The following is a 21376-nucleotide window of genomic DNA, read 5'->3' as shown; positions in this document are numbered from 1 at the left end:
GTCACCTGGAATGCATTTAAAATAATTAACAGGTGTGCCTTGTTAAATTAATTTGTGGAATTTCTTTCCTTAATGCGTTTGAGCCAATCAATTGTGTTGTGACATGGTAGGGGTGGTATACAGAAGATAGCACTGTTTGGTAAAAGACCAAGTCCATACTATGGGCAAGATCATAGCACTTGGTGGTTTTTGCGACTGCACTTGAAGAAACTTTCAAAGTTCTTGAAATGTTCCGCATTGACTGGCCATCATGTCTTAAAGTAGTGATGGGCTGTTGTTTCTCTTCGCTTATTGGAGCTGTTCTTGTCATAATGTGGACATGGTCTTTTACCAAATAGGGCCATCGTCTGTATACCGCCCCTACCTTGTCACAACACAACTGATAGGCTAAAACTTATCAAGAAGGAAAGAAATTCCACAAATTAACTTTTAAAAACGCACACCTGTTAATTGAAATGCATTCCAGGTGACTACCTCATGACGCTGGTTGAGAGAATGCCAAGAGTGTGCAAAGGGTGGCTATTTGAAGAATCTCAAATATAAAATATAATTTTGATTGGCTTAACACTACTTTGGTTACTACCTCTACAATGTAGAAAATAGTCCAAATGAAGAAAAACCCTTGAATGAGTAGGTGTGTCCAAACTTTGCCTGGTACTGTATTTATATATATTCTGCACTCTGACATTTCTTGTTCTTTATTTTATGTTATTTGTTTTACCTTTGGATTACATGAATATTGATATTGTATTGTTGGAGCTGAAAACATAAGAATTTCGCTGCACCTGCAATAACATCTGCGCGCGACCAACAAACTTTGATTTGAATTTGTGCACAATTACATACAAGTCATCACTGTGCTGCGATGGTCGCCCGAGGGTGAGTGGGACCTACGCATTCTAAGTGTGAATTGCGTGTCTTTGCGCATGCATTGGTACACTACCGTTCAAAAGATTGGGGTCACTTAGAAATGTCCTTGTTTTTGAAAGAAAAAAGAAAAAAAATTGTCCATTAAGATAACATCAAATTGATCAGAAATACAGTGTAGACATTGTTAATGTTATAAATGACAATTGTAGCTGTAAACGGCAGATTTATTATGGAATATCGACATAGGCCTACAGAGGCCCATTATCAGCAATCATCACTCCTGTGTTCTAATGGCACGTTGTGTTAGCTAATCCAAGTTATAAAGAGGAGTGGGAGGCCCCGGTGCACAACTGAGCAAGAGGACAAGTACATTAGTGTCTACTTTTAGAAACGGACGCCTCACAAGTACTCAACTGGCAGCTTCATTAAATAGTACCCGCAAAACACCAGTCTCAAAGTCAACAGTGAGGAGGCGACTCCGGGATGCTGGCAATCTAATGTACTTGTCCTCTTGCTCAGTTGTGCACCGGGGCCTCTCACTCCTCTTTCTATTCTGGTTAGAGCCAGTTGGTGCTGTTCTGTGAAGGGAGTAGTACACATCGTTGTACGAGATCTTCAGTTTCTTGGCAATTTCTCGAATGGAATAGCCTTAATTTCTCAGAACAAGAATAGACGGATGAGTTTCAGAAGGAAGTTATTTGTTTCTGCCCATTTTGAGCTTGTAATTGAACCGACAAATGCTGATGCTCCAGATACTCAACCAGTCTAAAGAAGGCCAGTTTTATTGCTTCTTTAATCAGGACAACAGTTTTCAGCTGTGCTAACATAATTGCGAAAGGGTTTTCTAATGATCAATTAGCCTTTTAAAATGATAAACTTGGATTAGCTAACACACCGTGCCATTGGAACACAGGAGTGATGGTTGCTGATAATGGGCCTCTGTACGCCTATTTCAAAAACAAGGACATTTCTAAGTGACTCCAAACTTTTTAACGGTTAGTGTATGTACACTATGTATCACAGCTGGATGCCTGTATTTCTTATGTTGTGTGTCTCACTGCATGCATTCAATTGTATCTAGCGTGTAAGATGTATGTACGTGTTAGAATTTTGCCATTTGGAAAAGGCCCTGCTCGTCCATCTAAGAGAAATTAAAGGTCTGTTAAACATTGGCCCTGAATCAGTGTTATTTTCATAGAAAATGCCAGACTGGAGATAGAATCATGATGTGTGATTTCCGCAACGTACACCCCTTCACTTCATTTGCCAAGCCGCATTAAGAGGCAATCCAATGGCTTCATGCATCCACTGGCTTTATGCGCACGCACGCACACACGCACACACACAAACAGTTCCTTCCACTGGTTCCCTCTAAGTGGAGCGTTTCCCATGCTAATGGCAAGCCAGTCTCAGGATACTGGAGTCGCGTAGCTCTTTACTGCCATTACTGTCAGAGAGCATCACATCACGTGCGTCACGGCTCGCGAAAGCGGCATCCTCCTTGACGTTCGATCCCCTTTCAGCGCCCAATGACTGATGTGGTACGTGACGTGAACGTCAGTGGAGTAATTGACTTTTCATGTAAAGTGAAGATTGAGACACAGGAACTCCATTTCCTTTATTATCCCTACTGTAGGCCTATGTGGTGCATGCTTCCATCTCTGCGAAGAATGGATGAAAATCTATTCCATAATGTAGGCCCTCGTTTCCTTTTGCTGCAAAACAGTATAGAATCATATAATATTATGAATGATCAAAATCCATCAGTAGATGAATAAAATAGTCCAATATCATCCAGCATATTTACTATTGCAATTATAACAGTTTGTATTTCAGGGTTGTATGGGTGCTTTCTGACTGTACTTTCTGCTGTTTGTTCCTGTTTTCTAAAGAACACAGTGCCACTGAAGTCTGACAGCTGTTTTAGCCGACGTGGAGGGGAGGATATGTCCTTGATTATCTAAATAAACACAGAATGCGCTGTGTTCAGAGGAAGAATGGCTCTTGGACAATTTGTGCAGGATTGGAAGTGTCAACATTTTAACTGGGGGTGTGTGGGTCTACTGGTGGAACAGCCAGAGTTTAGCCAGGCATTATACAAACACTCTGCCTCTGTTTTCTTAGATCGCTGGAGGAGAGGGGAGAAACAGAAGGGGGAGTGAGAGAGAGAGAGAGAGAGAGAGAGAGAGAGAGAGATAGAGAGAGAGAAGAGAGAGAGAAGAGAGCTGAGAGAGAGAGAGCAAGAGGTAGAGAGAGAGGGAGAGAGAGGAGGAGGGAGATGGAGAGAAAGAGAGATAATTCACCAAACCCTGAGTGAACTCATTCAGTTTTCTTACAGTCCTGAGAGAAGCTTAATAAGACACAGCTGGAAGCTACACAGACACACACACACACACACACAACTAATATAAACATAATTTCTGCACGATCACTGTGCAGTGTTCATGGTCATTTTAAAATCGGACTGTACACACGTCGCATGCAGTGGCTGCATTGGAAAACTGTATTCAAAAGACAACGACCAACCCATGTTTCATATGACAGATTGATGTGCATACAATCAATCGGTGTCTTTAAACCCCGTTGTTAGAGTGTTGGGCCAATAACCGAAAGGTCGCTGGTTTGAATCCCTGAGCCGACAAGGTGAAAAATATATGTGCCCTTGAGCAAGGCACTTAACCCTAATTGCTCCAGGGTCACCGTTGATAATGGCTGACCCTGGCCATGACCCCTCTCCAAGGGTGTCTCAGGAAGAGTTGGGATATGCAAAAAAAACACATATTTCAAATTCCTACGTGAAATAGGACAAATATAATAACCCACCAAATTCTTATCATTATAGCAGCATACTGGTCGGAGAGATGGAGAATAGAATGATACACTAGCTTCGATGATTAGATCATTGTTACATGGATGAAACAACAGGCATATAATCATCTCTGCTAATATGCTTTCACTCAGACAGTGGGTCAAAAAGCCCAAGCCATTCATGGAAAGTGTTCAGGCTTCCTGGAAACTGTGTGTACACTAGAGGTCTTCTCGGATGCAAAAAGTTGGACCCGTTACGAAATGGACCCGGTACTTTCCTCCCCGGACCCTACCCGAATAAATACTTTTAAAAAACATGGAAACCCGGTCCGGACCAGAGGATAACCAGACCCGGCTCCGTAAAGACCCAGTCGGGTCCTATCCGAGTGAGGGAAGCTGCAGAAAAGCATTTTTTTGTTGCCTTATTAACTGAATCTGTTAATGCAAAAGCAGAGGGAGAGGGAACCAGAAGTTCTAGCAGAATGCGGGGTAGAGACGGTGTGGTGTGTGTGAGTGGCGCAACATGCAGGCATCAAGGAGGAGGGAGAGCAACAAGCTTTCACAGTCTCACTGCAGAATCAGACGCCCAAACCCTTATGCATAAAAGTCACATTTCGGCAGCATGAGTCGCAATCGGGTCTGTATGGGTCCTTACCCGTACAAATCAGACCCGTGACAATCAAATCAGATCCGAATCCAGCTCCGAGGGTCAACTACAGAATTTCAAACCCGGCCCACGGATTCAGGTGGACCCGTGAAGACCTCTAGTGTACACGGACTTCCCTGACCACCACTACGGCTGTCCTGGACCTCTCCATGTAATAGTGGTCTCTCTCTCTCTCTCTCTCTCTCTCTCTCGATGCCATTACGGGTCTACCCCTGCTCGCTCTCCCTGCTGTGACCATGGATCAACCAGTGCTCAGCCAAACCAAGGAGGTTTTCTCCACATGTCAACACACCAGGAAGCTCCATCATCACCATCACTCTACTGGACAAAACACACTGTACTTATTTATCTCCCTATAGAGTCTAGACTGTGACTGTGTATGTCTGCATGCACATGCGTGTGCGTGTGTGTGTGTGTCTATGTGACCCATGCAGGGTTGGATCTAATGGCGCTAATGGAGGTTTTGTGTTGTGGTGCTGAGACCATAGACGTTGCCTGTCTTTGTCCTCCAGGGGCCTGTTTGTTGAGTGCTACAACTCAGGGCTTCGACTTCAGAGTCAGAGTGTTGTCCTCAGGGGGCACAAGAACAGCACAACCACAGGAGACATGTTGGTGAAAAGATTTGAGCAGACCTGTATATAGAGTACACATAAAACTGGGTAAAAGTGTGCCCACATCATGAGCTCAAGTGGGGAAGAGGTTTCCTTTTCCGGTATCATTTGCATACATGAATGAATGAACATCCAGTTGTCTATTGTTTTCATTCAAATGATGGCTCACACAAAGACAAGTAATATCTACTCAACAAACAAAAGGTCTATGAAAAATATTACATGACGAGCTGAAGCTTATCGAGAATAGCTGAAATAGGAATATTCTGAAAATCTAAGCGGAACCACGCTAAAAATAAGGTTTTTAGAAAACGTAGAAAATGTAATATAAATAAATAAAGTATTCAGACCCTTTACTCAGTACTTTGTTGAAGTACCTTTGACAGCGATTACAGCCTCGAGTCTTTTTGGGTTTGACACACCTGCATTTGGGGAGTTCGTCCTATTCTTCTCTGCAGATCCTCTTAAGCTCTGTCAGGTTGGATGGGGAGCGTCGCTGCACAGTTGTTTTCCGATTTCTCCAGAGATGTTCGATCGGGTTCAAGTCCTGGCTCTGGCTGGACCACTCAAGGACATTCAGAGACTCCTGCGTTGTCTTGGCTGTGTGTTTAGAGTCGTTGTCCTGTTGGAAGGTGAACCTTCGACCCAGTCTGAGGTACTGAGCACTCTAGAGCAGGTTTTCATCAAGGATCTTTCTGTACTTTGCTCTGTTCATCTTTTCCTCGATCTTGACTAGTCCCAGTTCCTGCAGCTGAAAAACATCCCCAAAGTGTGATGCTGCCACCCCCATGCTTCAGGTTTCCTCCAGATGTGACGCTTGGTATTCAGACAAGATAATCTTGTTTCTCATATAGTCTGCGAGTCCATTTGGTGCCTTTTGGCAAACTCCAAGCGGTCTGTCATGTGCCTTTTACTGAAGAGTGGCTTCCATCTGGCCACTCTACCATAAAGGCCTGATTAGTGGAGTGCTGCAAAGAAGGTTGTCCTTCTGGAAGGTTCTCCCATCTCCACAGAGGAACTCTGGAGCTCTGTCAGAGTGATCATCGGGTTCTTGGTCACCTCCCTGACCAAAGCCCTTCTCCCCTGATTGCTCAGTTTGGCTGGGCAGTCAGCTCTAAGAAGAGTCTTGGTGGTTCCCAAACCACTGTGTTCTTGGGGACCTTCAATGCTGCAGACATTTTTTGGTACCCTTTCCCAGATCTGTGCCTCGATACAATCATGTCTCGGAGCTCTACGGACAAATATTTCGACCTCATGGCTTGGTTTTTGCTCTGACATGCACTGTCAACTGTGGGACCGTATATAGACAGGTATGTGTCTTTTCAAATCATGTCCAATCAATTGAATTTACCACAGGTGGACTCCAATCAAGTTTTAGAAACATCTCAAGGATGATCAATGGAAACAGGATGCACCTGAGCTCAATTTTGAGTCTCATAGCAAAGGGTTTGAATACTTATGTAAATAAGGTATTTCTGTTTAAAAGTATATATATAAATGTGCAAACATTTCTACAAACCTATTTTCACTTTGTCATTATGGGGTATTATGTGTCAATTAATGAGGGGAAAAAACGATTTAATCAATTCTAGAATAAGGCTGTAACGTATCAAATTGTGGGAAAAGTTAAGGGGTCTTAATTCCTTTCCGAAAGCGCTGTAGATCACTTTCCCGGTTCTGATTCTGTTCCTAGAAAAATTACGTTATATTCCGGTTTTCGGTTCTGTTCCCTGAACCGGTTCCAACCCCTGATAAAAACAGCTCTTCTAGGAAAACTGAACTCCCCTAATCCTTTGCTTCTGAGTAATACCACCACTAGACGCCCCAACGCCCATCACAACAACATAATCCAATATAAGAAGGGCTTCTGCCCTGAATGAGACTGGAGAGAGAGGGAGAGGGGGATAGAGGGAGAGACAGAATAAGAGAGAAGGGAGAAATAAGGGGGGGGAGAAGGAGAGAGAGAGGAATTAGGAGTGACTGGATGGCTGGAGGAAACAGTGAATGGCTGGTGAATGGACGAGAGAGACTTCATGCCTGGAGGACCACACTGACATAAACACAGACAGTAACAGGCCCCACAGTGCCAACAAACAGCACAGCTAACCACATGATCCTGACGATTGTGTGTGTGTTTGTGTGTTCTGTGTGTGTGAGAGAGGAAAGCGCATGGTGTGTGTGTTCTGTGTGTCTTCCCCTCCTAATAGCCCGTACAGACGTCAGAGCCGTGGTCTGTCCCCTGGTCTGTTCCACAGATGAGCACTAACGATGACGCTCCTTGCCTCTCACAATGTTTTCCCACAGCCACAAAAACAGCAAAAGGGAGAAGAGAAGATGGAGAGACAAACGAGAAGACAAAGACGGAGAGAGAGAGACAGAGAGATGGCGAGAAGAGAGAGGGAGTTCAGAGAGAGGTAACTAAGGATAAAGAAAGTGTGAGAGGTGTCTCCTTTTAAGGGTATGAAAGTGCGAAGTGTGTTGCTTGTTGGACTGGGTGATTGGGTCTTGACACTTGTCAATGTTCAGTGTTCGCAGAACGTAAACTCACACACCACAGACAACCATAACAACCATGAGTCAACCACAGCGTAACACCAACCCTGTGGGCCCAAGTGATCTCCCTAAATATGATCAAACATCTCGGCACACGTCAAGCTAGGATTTGCTCCAGTATGATAGCCCAGCACAGAGAGCTGCGTTTTGAACCACCTTGTTGTGCTTCCCATAGGGATGCACACACTATGCTTGACATACAGGGTTAAAGGCAGAGGTTACCTACAGCTGGTTATCCAACCTGACATCCTCTGGGACCACTGTTTAACCCACGGAGGCAGGACAAAGCTCCTGGGTGCATATGTTCGATCATGACTCGAGCCATGAACATGAACACACACACAGGGTGTGTTTTGCAGGTCTGGTAGGGATTACTGCTCCTGTGTTTATTTGACCAGGCCAGCCCTCCCGTTGGCTGCCCGCCTGTCTTGTTCGCTCTTCTGCACGTCTGTTTGAAATGTCAGATGGGCAGAAAACGATGGAGGGACGAGAGCGGTGTGTGTGTGTGTGTGTGTGTGTGTGTGTGTTCTGCCTCGGAGCTGGACATGAAACATAAACCAACAGCTGCAAAGAGCAAATGTCCCTGCTTTTAGATGAAAAGAGCTTTCTCTTTGTTTATGAGAGAACGATGCTCTTTATGGCTCCTTCATTATTTAGAGAGTTTGGCAACACCGTTTTTACTGAGCAATGGAGTCTAACAGTAGACCAGACCAGTGAACTTACTCATCTAACGGACAAAGCTTACATCAGTCAGACAGACACAATAAGTATTAGAAAACAATTTCATCCAAACCAATTTGAGAGGCATTGAATGTTGTGGCTGAACATCCTACCTGCAGATGGGGCGATGGGGGTCAAAGCAAACTCTCCTGTACATGCCCTACGATGAGCCCTCCCAGGCCCGGGGACCTACTAAGTGATTGGAATAGCCTAATGTTCTGACTAACGAGATGTTTTGACAGCATATATTTATATCATCAAATCATCCTTTCAGATAAGATCAGAGCAGTAGTGGTAATAAAATAGACTACAGGATAAACCTTGTGATAGGATTTATGGATGAATGCTTTTGCACATAGCTAAAGCACAGATGAAGAAGGTAGCTATGGTAGAGATCTGCCTTACATAACAGCGTGTGATTGCAGCTGAGGACGCCACTCCCTCTCTAACTCCATCTTTCAGAGGACGCCACTCTTCTGAAAGATAGACAGAGAGAGAGTTAGAGAGAGAAAGAGAGTGAGAGAGAGACACAAATCTACCGCTAAGCATGCAGGGTGAGTCTTATGTAATGACCAGTGCAGTTTATGTGGGTTGGTACAGGGCCTTTCCTACTCTGGTTGAAGGCAAGGGAGAGAGATGGTTGGCTCTTAATTTCATATCAGTCCCAATCTCCCTGTGCCACTAGAGTTAACACGTCATCATGCGTCACTGCCAGAGACATCTTGCTGCTCAGACAACAGGTATTCTTTCTCTCTCTCTCTCTCTCTCTCTCTCTCTCTCTCTCTCTCTCTCTCTCTCTCTCTCTCTCTCTCTCTCTCTCTCTCTCTCTCTCTCTCTCTCTCTCTCTCTCTCTCTCTCTCTCTCTCTCTCTCTCTCTCTCTCTCTCTCTCTCTCTCTCTCTCTCTCTCTCTCTCTCTCTCTCTCTCTCTCTCTCTCTCTCTCTCTCTCTCTCTCTCTCTCTCTCTCTCTCTCTCTCTCTCTCTCTCTCTCTCTCTCTCTCTCTCTCTCTCTCTCTCTCTCTCTCTCTCTCTCTCCTAATTCTGCACAGCGTCATCAGCCCAGCAGCTGTGAGGTAACGAGCCACCAGTCAGCCATCTCTCTCACTCACACACAATTGTTATTACAGAGCATTCATCTGGCCTGAAAATCTGGCTGAAAAATGCAGTGTGTCGGCAAATAAAAACAAACAAATAAAAAAAGGCCAAATGTTCACCAGCCTGATGAGGTCATCTTCAAGCGCCTTCAGTCACTGTATTCAGTCCCTGCATACGTCTGTGCTCAGAATGCCTTGACTTGTGTACGCAAAATTACCACCCAAATACCAGGGAATAACTACTTCTCCAACAACACAGAACAGAGCAGGTCTGGCAGGCTGGTTGAAGGATAGGGCAGAGTGAACAGCCACTTTCTTAGTGCTTTCTCTACTTCACTCTGTGCATTTCAGGCCTTGCATAAAACACATAGAGGGCCTTCAGAAAGTATTCACATCCTTAACTTATTCCACATTTTGTTGTGTTACAGACTGAATTTAAAATAGATTACATTGAGATTGTGTTACTGGCATACCCCATAATGTAAAAATTGAATTATGCTTTTAGACATTTTTACAAATTCATAAAAAATGAAAAGCTGAAATGTCTTGAGTCAATAAGTATTCAACCCCTTTGTTATGTCAAGCCTAAGTAAGTTCAGAAGTAAACATGTGCTTAACAAGTCACATAATAAGGTGCATGGACTTCTTCTGTGTGCAATAATATGACTATGTCTACCTCATCTCAGTACCCCACACATATAAGTATCTGTTTTTAATTACACTTTGGATGGTGTATCACTACATCAATAAATAAATACAGGCATCCTTCCCAACTCAGTTGCCAGAGAGGAAGGAAACCGCTCAGTGATTTCACCATGAGGCCAATGGTGACTTTTAAACAGTTACAGAGTTTAATGGCTGTGATATGGGGAATGGGTCAACAACATGGGAAGTATGCCACAATACTAACCTAAATAGAGTGAAAAGAAAGAAGCCTGTATAGAATAAAAATAGTGGCCTAGTTACAGTTTTGACTTAAATTGGCTTGAAAATCTATGGAAAGACTTCAAAATGGCTGTCTAGCAATGATCAACAACCAACCTGATAGAGCTTGAAGAATTTTAAAAATAATAATGTGCAAATATTATACAATCCAGGTGTGCAAAGCTCTTAGAGACTTGCCCAGAAAGACGCACAGCTGTAATCACTGCCAAAGGTGATTCTAACATGTATTGACTGAGGGGTGTGAATAATTATGTGAATTCAACATTTCTGTATTTCATTTTCAATACATTTGCTAAAATTTCAAAAAAGATGTTTCACTTTGTCATTATGGGGTATTGAGTGTAGATGGTTGAGAAAAAAAATATTTAATCAATTTTGAATTCAGGCTGTAACACAACAAAATGTGGACTAAGTCAAAGGGTAGGAATACTTTCTGAAGGCACTGTACATGTACAGCGCATTCGGAAAGTATTCAGGCCCCTTCCCTTATTCCATATTTTGTTATGTTACAATTTTATTTTTAAATGGATTTCATTTTTACAAATTAATTGTCATCCTTGAAATGTTTCTAAAACTTGATTGTAGTCCACCGGTGGTACAAGGTAGAAGGAAATGTCCGTAGAGCTCCGAGACAGAATTGTGTCGAGGCACAGATCTGGGAAAGGGTACCAAAAATTTTCTGCAGCATTGAAGGTCCCCAAGAACACAGTGGCGTCCATCATTCTTAAATGGAAGAAGTTTGGAACCACCAAGACTCTTCCTAGAGCTGGCCGCCTGTCCAAACTGAGCAATCAGGGGAGAAGGGCCTTTGTCAGGGAGGTGACCAAGAACCAGATGGTCACTCTGACAGAGCTCTAGAGTTCCTCTGTGGCGATAAGAGAACCTTCCAGAAGGACAACCATCTGTGGAGCACTCCACTAATCAGGCCTTTATGGTAGAGTGGCCAGACGGAAGCCACTCCTCAGTAAAAGGCACATGACAGCCCACTTGGACATGAGAAACAAGATTATCTGGTCTGATGAAACCAAGATTGAACTCACGTCTGGAGGACATCTGGCACCATCCGTACGGTGAAGCATGGTGGTGGTGGCAGCATCATTCTGTGGGGATGTTTTTCAGAAGCAGGGAGTGGGAGACTAGTCAAGATTGAGGGAAAGATGAACAGAGTAAAGTATAGAGAAATCCTTGATGAAAACCTGCTCCAGAGCAGAGCAGGACCTCAGACTGGGATGAAGGTTCACCTTCCAACAGGACAACGATCCTAAGCACACAGCCAAGACAACGCAGAAGTGGCTTTGGGACAAGTCTCTGAATGTCCTTGAGTGCGCCAGCCAGAGCCCAGACATGAACCCAGTTGAACATCTCTGGAGAGACCTGAAAATAGCTGTGCAGCTATCCAACCTGACAAAGCTTGAGAGGATCTGTAGAGAAGAATGGGAGAAACTCCCCAAATACAGGTGCCAAGCGTCATACCCAAGAAGACTCGAGGCTGTAATCGCTGCCAAAGGTGCTTCAACATAGTACTAAGTAAAGGGTCTGAATACTTATGTAAATGTGATTTCAGTATTGTATTTTTAATACATTTGCAAACCTTTCTACAAACCAATTGTTGCTTTGTCATTATGGGGTATTGTGTATAGATTGATGAGGGAAAAATACATTTGAATCAATTTTAGAATAAGGCTGTAACGTAACAAAATGTTTAAAAGGTCAAGGGGGTCTGAATATTTTCAGAACACACTGTATATACTTTCGCGTCCACAGAAATAGTTAGAACCCATAACCTTAAAGATATCCGGGGTCAAAACTGCTTCTGTTAAGAATACCATCACAAAGTTTACCTATATACTATTCACTGTTTTTAAGATGATGCGTCTGAGCAATATCCCTTCATCCATATGCTAAGCTACGTAAGCTAACGTATGACTCATTAATAGTTCCAAGACATCTGCATCCAATACTAGTACATTGTTGCCTTGCCAAAACAAGACAACAACTTCTTGGCTTAAGCAGAAACAGGCAAGTAGCCTACTGTCCCTATCTAATCCCAGAACCATTTCTCAGGATAAAGATCCGATCCAAACCTAGTGTAACCCAGCAGCAGGTTCTCTTTGGCTCCAGGAACAGACAGCTTCGTGCAATTCACTGCATTGCGCACATCTCCATTGTGTTTTGCGTAAAAGCAGCATTACACAAGCAAGGAGAGTAATGGAAGTGGAAAAACACTACCAGCTGCATGTGATGCAATTACGCTGGCAATTACCTGATAGACAACTACAGCACCAGGCACTGTGGAGCCTTGGAGGAGGCAGGGGTCAGGCAGGGCAAACACTGCAGCCCAGCAGACTGATGACAGAGCAGAAGCACTGGGCAACTCAGAGGGCTAGCCTGGAACCCTCTTGGTCCACAGAAAGCTCAATTCAGAAATGTATGAGATTTTATTCTGAAGCATCAACAATCTGCAAAGTCAATTTTTCAAACCTTTATTTGGCCAGGTAAGCCAATGAGAACTAATTATGTTTTACAATAAAGACCTGGTTATACAGTAGGAACATTTAAAAAACACTCATCGCTCAAACACACACACCGAACCCAATAACGCTGCATGTTCAACTGGGCCATAGTAACGTGGTCGATGGACAGGAGCTATGGTTTATGAGGACTCCTCCATGGTTTATGAGGACTCCTCCAAGGTTTATGAGGACTCCTCTATGGTTAATGAGGACTCCTCCATGGTTAATGAGGACTCCTCCATGGTTTATGAGGACTCCTCCATTGTTTATGAGGACTCCTCCATTGTTTATGAGGACTCCTCCATTGTTTATGAGGACTCCTCCATTGTTTATGAGGACTCCTCCATTGTTTATGAGGACTCCTCCATTGTTTATGAGGACTCATCCACGGTTTATGAGGACTCCTCCATGGTTTATGAGGACTCCTCCACGGTTTATGAGGACTCCTCCACGGTTTATGAGGACTCCTCCATGGTTTATGAGGACTCGAGTCATCTGGAAGGCTTCTCAAGGACAGTTCTCCAATGCTGCTGATATAGGGGCTTGAGCCATTATAGCAGGACGCTATTATAGACATTTAGAGAAATCTATCATATTTTATCATTACACTTATGATTCATCGGAATTCACACAATTGATCACATTAGCTGTCTGTTCCCTCCAATGAACTGAGAAAAACACCCATTGCATAATTATTTTAATAAACGCCTCCTTTCAACAACAAAAAATCTGACCACGCATCAGTCCACCTCCTCGTACGCTGACTGAGACTCCTCCATGCCTCTCCTCCTGAACATGGCATTGTGCTGTGCGGTGTTACACGGCAGCAGTTAGCCCACTTCTCTCTCTAATTAAAATAGACTCAGAGAAAACAAACCCTGCACCAAAATCCTTCAACTTTTTTTTTTCTAGCCTCTCCCTCGCTCTCCCTGGCTCTCACTCATTTTCAGACAGACAAACAGATGTACAGACCTGGTTTCTGTTAAAGGCTGGCTTTCTTCCCCCCCCTCCCCATCTGCCGGGCATATTTTCAAACTAAAACACACCATTGAGTGGGTAACAGTACGCTCCTTGTCTGGGGCCAGGGGCTCATATGGCTGGCCAGCAGGGTAGCAACTCTGTATATGGGGAGAGGGGAGCACATTGAGGGGAGAGGGGAGAGAGGAGAGGCTAGCCGGGAGCAGGGTGAGGGGAGTAGGAAGTTGGGGAGAGAGGAGGAGGGGGTAGGGAGCAAGAAGCGGGGGAGATGGGATCAGGACAGCGGCCAGTCCAGGTTAAATAAACAAGCTGCCTCTCAGCAGTGGGCTTAGCAGCCCTACAGCTAGTCAGCTAGAGCTGGGGCTCGAGCGTTCTCTCTCTCTCTCTCGCTGGTACACTCATACACACAAATTCTCAAACACTCACACAGATGCACAAGCACACACATATCCACATGTGGGTACACAATTCTGCATTCACATTTTGCACATACCGGTATGTGGGCAAACCAGTATGGTACTGACGCAAACATATGTGCACACACACATAAACGCGCCATCACAATCATGCAAACATGGAGCATACGCTCGGCTGCCCAGGCAAGCATACAGACACATCCCATCCCTCCTGTTTCACATGTGAGTGATGTTGACGTGAGTCTGATAATGAACTCCTAATGAGGAGGATAAGTCAGACTGTGACAACCGGAGGCAGAATTTCTCTTTGGGATGACTCTGGTCTCTAACTCCCGACACAAGAGACTATACAGGCATCTGCTATGTTTCACTAGTGAATGGAAAGCGAAAACAACCCAAATCCTAATGTACCTTCAGGTACTGGATAGAAAAAAACAAGTACATGGAAAAGAAGCATTGTCTGTATGGGAGACACTGCCTTGGCAGCCGTGGCAGAAACTGTAGAAATGTTTAAGTGTTCGGAGAGAGTGTGTGTTAGTATTTGAGTGTGGTGTCTGTTAGTGTTTTAGTGAGCAGAGCGACGCTGTGGTGTGTTTATAGGAACAGTGGTGAGGTTTCACAGGGCAGCTAGGCTGTTGTCCTGTTACGACTGACATCTTTGGTAGACTTGGCAGGAAACTGTTCTCCCTCCTCCCTTTCTCTCCATCTCACTCACGTCTTTCACCACTCTCCATCACCCATCCTTCTCTTCCCCACTTGCTCTCTGCCCTCCATTCCTCCCTCCTTCTCCACCTACCTCTGGCCTGAATGAGGGGGTCCATTCATTCTTTTTTTTTCTTCATAAGAGCTACAGCTGCACACCTGGTGACAAAAGGGCACGGCTCGCTCTTCTCTTGCTCGCTGTCTATCTTTCTTTACCTCTCCTATCCTTTACCCCTGCCTCTGTCTATCAATCTAGATCTTCCTTTGTCGCTCCCTCTCTGCATCTCCCCCTCTCTCTCGTTGCTTCTCCCTCCCACTCTCTTCTTCCCCTGCATCTCTCTATACCTCCCTACCTCAACCTCTCCGTCTCGCTTCCTCTCCAGGACCGTGTACCAGTGGTGCTGTTCTCTGAGACTCGGGTCGCTGTGCAGCGCTGGGTTTTTTAAATGAATGAGGTTTGGCAGCCGGCGGGCCCATCAAACAGCTGAAGCTACACATTCCTCGGACGCCCTCTCACAGTCGCAGCTAGGCCCCTCTCACTCACAACCAAAATAAGGTTGGCCGTGCTGAGCTTGTGTGTGTGTGTGTGTGTGTGTGTGTGTGTGTGTGTGTGTGTGTGTGTGTGTGTGTACGTAAAAGATCCCTCTGTCCATTCACACACAGACAAGCTCAATTAAACAGAGAAGGCTAGGCAGACTAATAAAGTCAACATTCAGCATGTCTAGTCATCAGGTAGAAAAGACACCCTCTCTGCTTCCGACAAGATGAAAACAGGTGAATGTACACTATGACAACATGTAGAGGAATATGCTCAACACACACAAGCTCGGCACGGCCAAGCTTATTTTGTTGGTGAGTGAGCGGCCTAGCTGTGACACACACACAAGAAGCCACTACGTTAAGTACAAACCGGTTCTAAGTTGATCTGTTTTTGTACAGATGTAGGATCTTAATTTGAGCCAGTTTGCTACAGCATGAAAATAATCCTGCAGCAACAGGAAATGTGAATAATTATGTGGATTATAATTAATGTACATTTTTGTAGGGGTTGATCAATTTTTCTTAAGGGAAAATCAAGTTGAATTTCAAATTGAGATTTACAAATTCCAGAAGCCTTTTTAAACCTCAAATACATTACAAGCTTTACATTTCCTGCATTGCAGGAACGTTCTCCTGCAACAGGGGGATCAAAATAAGATCCTACATCTGTACACGATCCAGGCCCTTTTGGGGACTATAGTCTAAACCTATGAGGGCAGATAGAATAGTCCAGCCTACTAACCTTGTATCAGTGGCACAGAAATTCAGGAATCTATGGCACAGAGCATAATGTGGCGGGTCTCTGTGGGAATGAATGTGCGTCATTGAGAGAATAGTGTTTCCCTCAAATAGATTCTAGCTGCACCCTTTTCTCCTTCAAATTTAACCGAATCACACCCTCTCTCTCTCTTTCCTCTCTCTCTGTTATTCTCTCTCTCTCTGTCATTCTCTCTCTCTCTCTGTCATTCTCTCTCTCTCTCTGTCATTCTCTCTCTCTCTCTCTCTCTCTCTCTCTCTCTCTCGCTCATAGAAATATTTAGACGTTTGATGATTAGGTAATATACAGTTAGAAAATTGAACAAAATCCAGAACTGTTTGGACTGTTGGAGCCCCAACTCTTTTTCAAGTATTCAGCTATTTTGGCAGAAGCATTGTTATAATGTGTGGCATTGTATAATATACAGTCCTCTGTGTGTGTGGATGGGTAAAATGAAAATGAGAACCAAGGCAGAAACTAATCTCATAAAATGGAATTTTTAAAAGTCCTACTTACAACGTCTCTATTACTGAGCCAAAGTTTGGATTGAATCCGCCCGGAACTTACTAGAAAAGGCTATTTCCTCGAATCATATCCCTCTAGAAGCCTCTGCTAAAACACAAACAACTTTTGCAGCTAGCTAGTCCACTGCAGCGCTACCACACAGCTACTCACACTGCCTCTGCATGCACTCAGTCTAAAAGGAGATTTATATCGTGATATGTCATTAGAAGTGCTTTAGCGTTCTAAGAAATCCCCCAGAATTCATTAAAAAGCTATTTATGAAGCAGTCACCTATCTGAAACGGTTTCATCTGACATTACAATGTCTTCCTCAAACTATACACGCTATATTATACAGATGGTAATGATTTACTAAGAGCTGACTGTTCATAAAGCCTACCGTACACATCTATAAACGCACCGTAAGCGTGACATTATGGCAACATTGAGAAAAACAATGGCGGCAGGAGAGTTTGAAGTAGCAGTGGAGGACTTATTGGATCTGTTTGATGCTGCAATGTAAAGCAAGAACACATTCTGGCAGGCAGTCAGAGGAGGCTGGCTCATAAATACTGCAGGAGGACAGGTTTATGAAAATCTATGCTTCTCTGAGTTGAGCGAGAACTGCACCCAGAGGAGAGCTGCACACACACACGCACACACACACACACACGCACACACACACACACACACACACACAAGATTAGGTTGTTTTTAACCCTTGGGAAAAACATAAGGCTGCTTCTAAAATGATACCCTGAATCAATTTCCATTGCATTAAAAAACCACTCACTACAGAGAATACAGAATAATGTCCTACCATCATCGGTGACATATGATAATTTCCTATACTGTCCAGCACATACAGTGACCCTGGTGACCGGCGACCAGGCCCTGTTTTTCAGACAGACTTGTTTTGATCCAGCCAGTGAGCCTCTCCTGGTGTAGCTAGCCTTCTCTCTCAAGAGGCTTACGCAACTCACTTCAAGGAGACGCCCGTGGAGGACAGGACACGCTGCCTGGGCCTCTCGCTCCGCACAGCACTCACCCTGACCAATCGCAAGGCCTCTTGAGTATCAAAGCTCCCGAAAACCAAGTCCTCTGAGAGAGGGGGGCCAATTTGTCAGGCCTCGTGTCATGGTGTGTTGTTAGTGAGGTTGGTCAGCATCATTGAACACGATTTCGATCAGACGACCCCATCGCTAACACACTGTGTACAGTTCAGAAGGGATGTGCCCAAAGTCACAGTCAACACCAAAACACATGGCCTAAACACGTTGCAATAAACACCCGTATGACACTATGGGCCAGCTGGGGCCTCTTACTTAAAAAGAAGTCATTATTTTTAAGACTTTTGACAGCGTGCTTATCCTGAGTACAAAGTACAATATCCCTGTGGATATCCATGTGGATTTTATATGTTCAATGTTGTTGTTTTTTACGCTCCTTTGCTGCAAAACCAATTTCCCTCTGGGACGAATAAATGTGAAACCTTTCGGAGACAGACCGGTATCTGGCACATAATAGTGGGACATGCCGTCTGCCAACACAAAACGTCTGCTTGGATATTATCTCAACTTGGATACCTTTTTTTTTATTTTGGTTTTATTCTAAACTATCACCAGAGGGCGTAACGTCAATGTGAGGCAACACATTGGTTGGTGGCTGCTGAGAAGGTGTGGAGGAGGTAGAGCTGCTGTGAACGTTTACGCGTGAAGATCAAGGGACAACAAATCTAACATTTATGAGACCGGTCGTCGTCGATTCACTTTGTTGTAGAAATCACAGTTGAGATGATGCATTATGAACACTACCCACGGGTCTGGTTGACATACTAGAGTACCTCAGCTTCATATGGATGTGTTCATTCACATCATACATGCTGAGGAGGATAAAAAAAAAACGTTGCCAGCCGTACAGCATGTCTTCTCTGTTGTACAGCTCATACAGGCTGTATACTTGGGGAGCCCCATGCACAAAACGTGTACATCTGCATTTAAAATGTAGCAGCTGTACTAACTTTGGATTGCAATTCAATGACGAGAGAAGATTTCAGGCAGTATAAAAAAAAGTCCAGCATTGCACAAAATCTGTTCTTACAGACAGGAAACCCTCCTCAGGATACACAGTGTCCTTAGACATAAAATAAACAAAGCACGAGGTGGAATAAAACAGGTAAGGTCAGTAAATGCACTTGAATACAATAAAAAATATACTCTAGAATGTGTACCTTCACATTTAAGATTCATTCCTTGTTCACATAAACCACATTCAAGCCGGTCTGTAGAACGCATTTCCTGGTAACTTACCGTATAAAAAAAACTGCATGAATTACAGTAAACCATGCGGAAATGTGTTTGATATCAGTCTCTAACTACTGATAACCTTTTACAATTGGTGTGAGCTGACGTGAAAGCCATTCCGCCGAGCCAGAGCCACCCGGCCAGGTCAAACAAAAGGCCGGGTTTGAGGGCTGGTTATCAGCCCTGACTCTGTCTCAGGTGACCCACCCTGGTATGACTTACTACCTGAAGGGCAAAGCAATCCTTCACTAGATGGATGGACTGGACACACAGCGTATACACTATACGGACCACTTGGACAGTGGCACACAGTTGGTTTATCAAAAGCACAAACACATACTTGCCATTTAAACAGTGGCCTACTTTAAAATAGAACAGAAAAAAGTCAGCCAGGGTCGGGAACGTGCATGCAGAGAGTATTTCCCTTTAATAGCGTAGATAAAGTGCTCATGGTAGAATCGGCACAAGTAAACACACGTGTTCTATATTCAGAGCAGCCTATAGGAATATTTGTCCGAGAAGAAGCTAAGCTTTGAGGCATCCCGCAAAGTAAGTCAAAGGACCCTCTAATGTAATAATAATATGCCTAATAATAATAATAACAATACTAGTCACAATCCTAATAGTAATACATTCGGGCACAATGCATAAATTGTGGGCACATTTTTGCGTCATTCCCTTGCTCTAACCCAAACGAAAAAAAGCCAAACATTCAAATTATAGCTAAGCTTTTACCTGTTCCCGTGGAATGCATGGGAGCGAGGTCCTTCGGTGGGACTTGCTGTTGCTGTGACTGTGCGCCATGTCTGAAGAGACCACTGAACTGGACCTTCGTCGCCTTTTAAACACGGGAATGATATTCTCTTCCTTCCCCGCTGTCACGTAGCTACAACCCGCCCCGAGTGGCACTGAGCCCGTCAGGAACCGGTCAGCATACCTCGCTAGCAGGACCCCCAGCACTCCTACCAGGTACGCCAGGTAGGGTCTCCAGCTGGCCCGGATCTTGTTGAGGGAGATGAGAGACACAGTTCTGATGATACTGATGAAGACGATGACAGAAACACCCTGTCCGAGTCTGACCACCATCAGCGCCCCGACGGCTAGACAGGATAGAACCACCACCGTGGCGGTGAAAGACAACAACTGGTCCTCCGCTCCGTGCAGGAGAGACTGCGCGGCTGCTTCGCCAAAGTGACACACTGCCAACAGGAACACCGCGGTCCGGATCAGCACCCCGCAGCGGATCAGGTACAAGCCAACCCAAAAGAAGGCACATACGAGAGTGAAGACGGGGGACACGAGGTACCAAACGTTCAACAACAGTTCCACCACACAGGTCGCCACGAAATGAACTAGAGAACCAGACTCGCCGTTATTCTTGCTGTTGCTGCTGCAACTCTGCTGCTCCACGTCCCAGTCCACCAATCTGACCAGCAAAGCAAGAATAACCGAGACAGAGCCCACACACACCGCGGACGAAAGTCTTAGGGAACTCCATATATCTGCGAGTCTCAGCCACGACTGGCAGCCCGCGTCCTGATACAGAGGGGTGACACATGTTTTCACATAGCCGTTGCGCTCCACCGCCCGCGGGCATTTATCATGAGCGCTCCTTGATATACCTCTGCCGCTGTCAACTTCCACTTCCATCGTCATCACACAAGGAAGCGGCGTGAACTATATATTCACAGTGTGTAAATGTGAAAGGTTCAGCGCATTTTCATACACCATGTTTGACAGAGAGAGTCATAACGCGCGGCAATGTGTGGGACTGTGCGCTACTGCTTGCGCGCCTCGAAATTATTGACCCATTTCTCCCCAAAACACACATAAAGTAGGCCACATAAAAATACAGAACACGAATGAACGAAAACACGTGCTGGAAAAAGTTACGTTTCACTGTGTAGCCTTCAACAAACCACGTAAAACCTCCCCATATTTTCTATAGTCCTCCCTGCGCGAGAACAGCCTCCATCTAGTGAACCAGAAAGAGCAACTCTTGGCGATTCGCACATCTAGGCCACTGCCTGCATCTCCCTCTATCTCGCCCTCCCGCACAACACTCTCCTCTCTCCTTTGTGCAGCTCCGTCTGTTCCTCTCTCTCCGTATTATTATTTATCCCTCACGGTTCTACTGCTCATCATAGGCTAGGCTACTCCTCTCCCCTTGAAGAAACAACAGTGGAATTTGCCGAAGCGTGGCATACTGCTGCCCGGACGTAAACCATGTTTACATAGAGATTTCCTGACGTTTATTTTTTATTTTTTAAAGGAGATGAAATAGAGCCCCGGCTTGGTCCGGTGGCTCGAGAGGCGTCACAAAACAAATCAATGATGATGGTGATGGAATTTATTATAATTATGATAATGAATGCAATAGAGTTAGGCCTATTTCCA

At 44.6% G+C, this 21376-nt stretch overlaps 1 protein-coding gene across 2 annotated transcripts in view; it reads right to left on the bottom strand.

Moving 5' to 3' along the window:
- Positions 1-21128, bottom strand: part of LOC110501052 (cGMP-inhibited 3',5'-cyclic phosphodiesterase 3A) — a 72960-nt gene extending 51832 nt beyond the window's left edge. Inside the window, exon 1 of one of the 2 annotated variants that reach the window (XM_036957576.2) lies at positions 19715-21128. In XM_036957576.2, coding sequence (XP_036813471.2) covers positions 19715-20635 — 921 coding nt within the window. In that variant the 5' untranslated portion in view covers positions 20636-21128. The remainder of the gene's footprint in view (positions 1-19714) is intronic. The other variant, XM_036957577.2, reaches the window with a different exon arrangement.
- Between the last annotated feature and the right edge of the window lie 248 nt (positions 21129-21376).

Source organism: Oncorhynchus mykiss, chromosome 21 (genome assembly GCF_057628025.1).
Source record: "Oncorhynchus mykiss isolate SJ-2025 chromosome 21, ASM5762802v1, whole genome shotgun sequence".
NCBI classification, from domain to species: Eukaryota; Metazoa; Chordata; class Actinopteri; order Salmoniformes; family Salmonidae; genus Oncorhynchus; species Oncorhynchus mykiss.
This window is presented reverse-complemented; position numbering and strand designations above follow the sequence as displayed.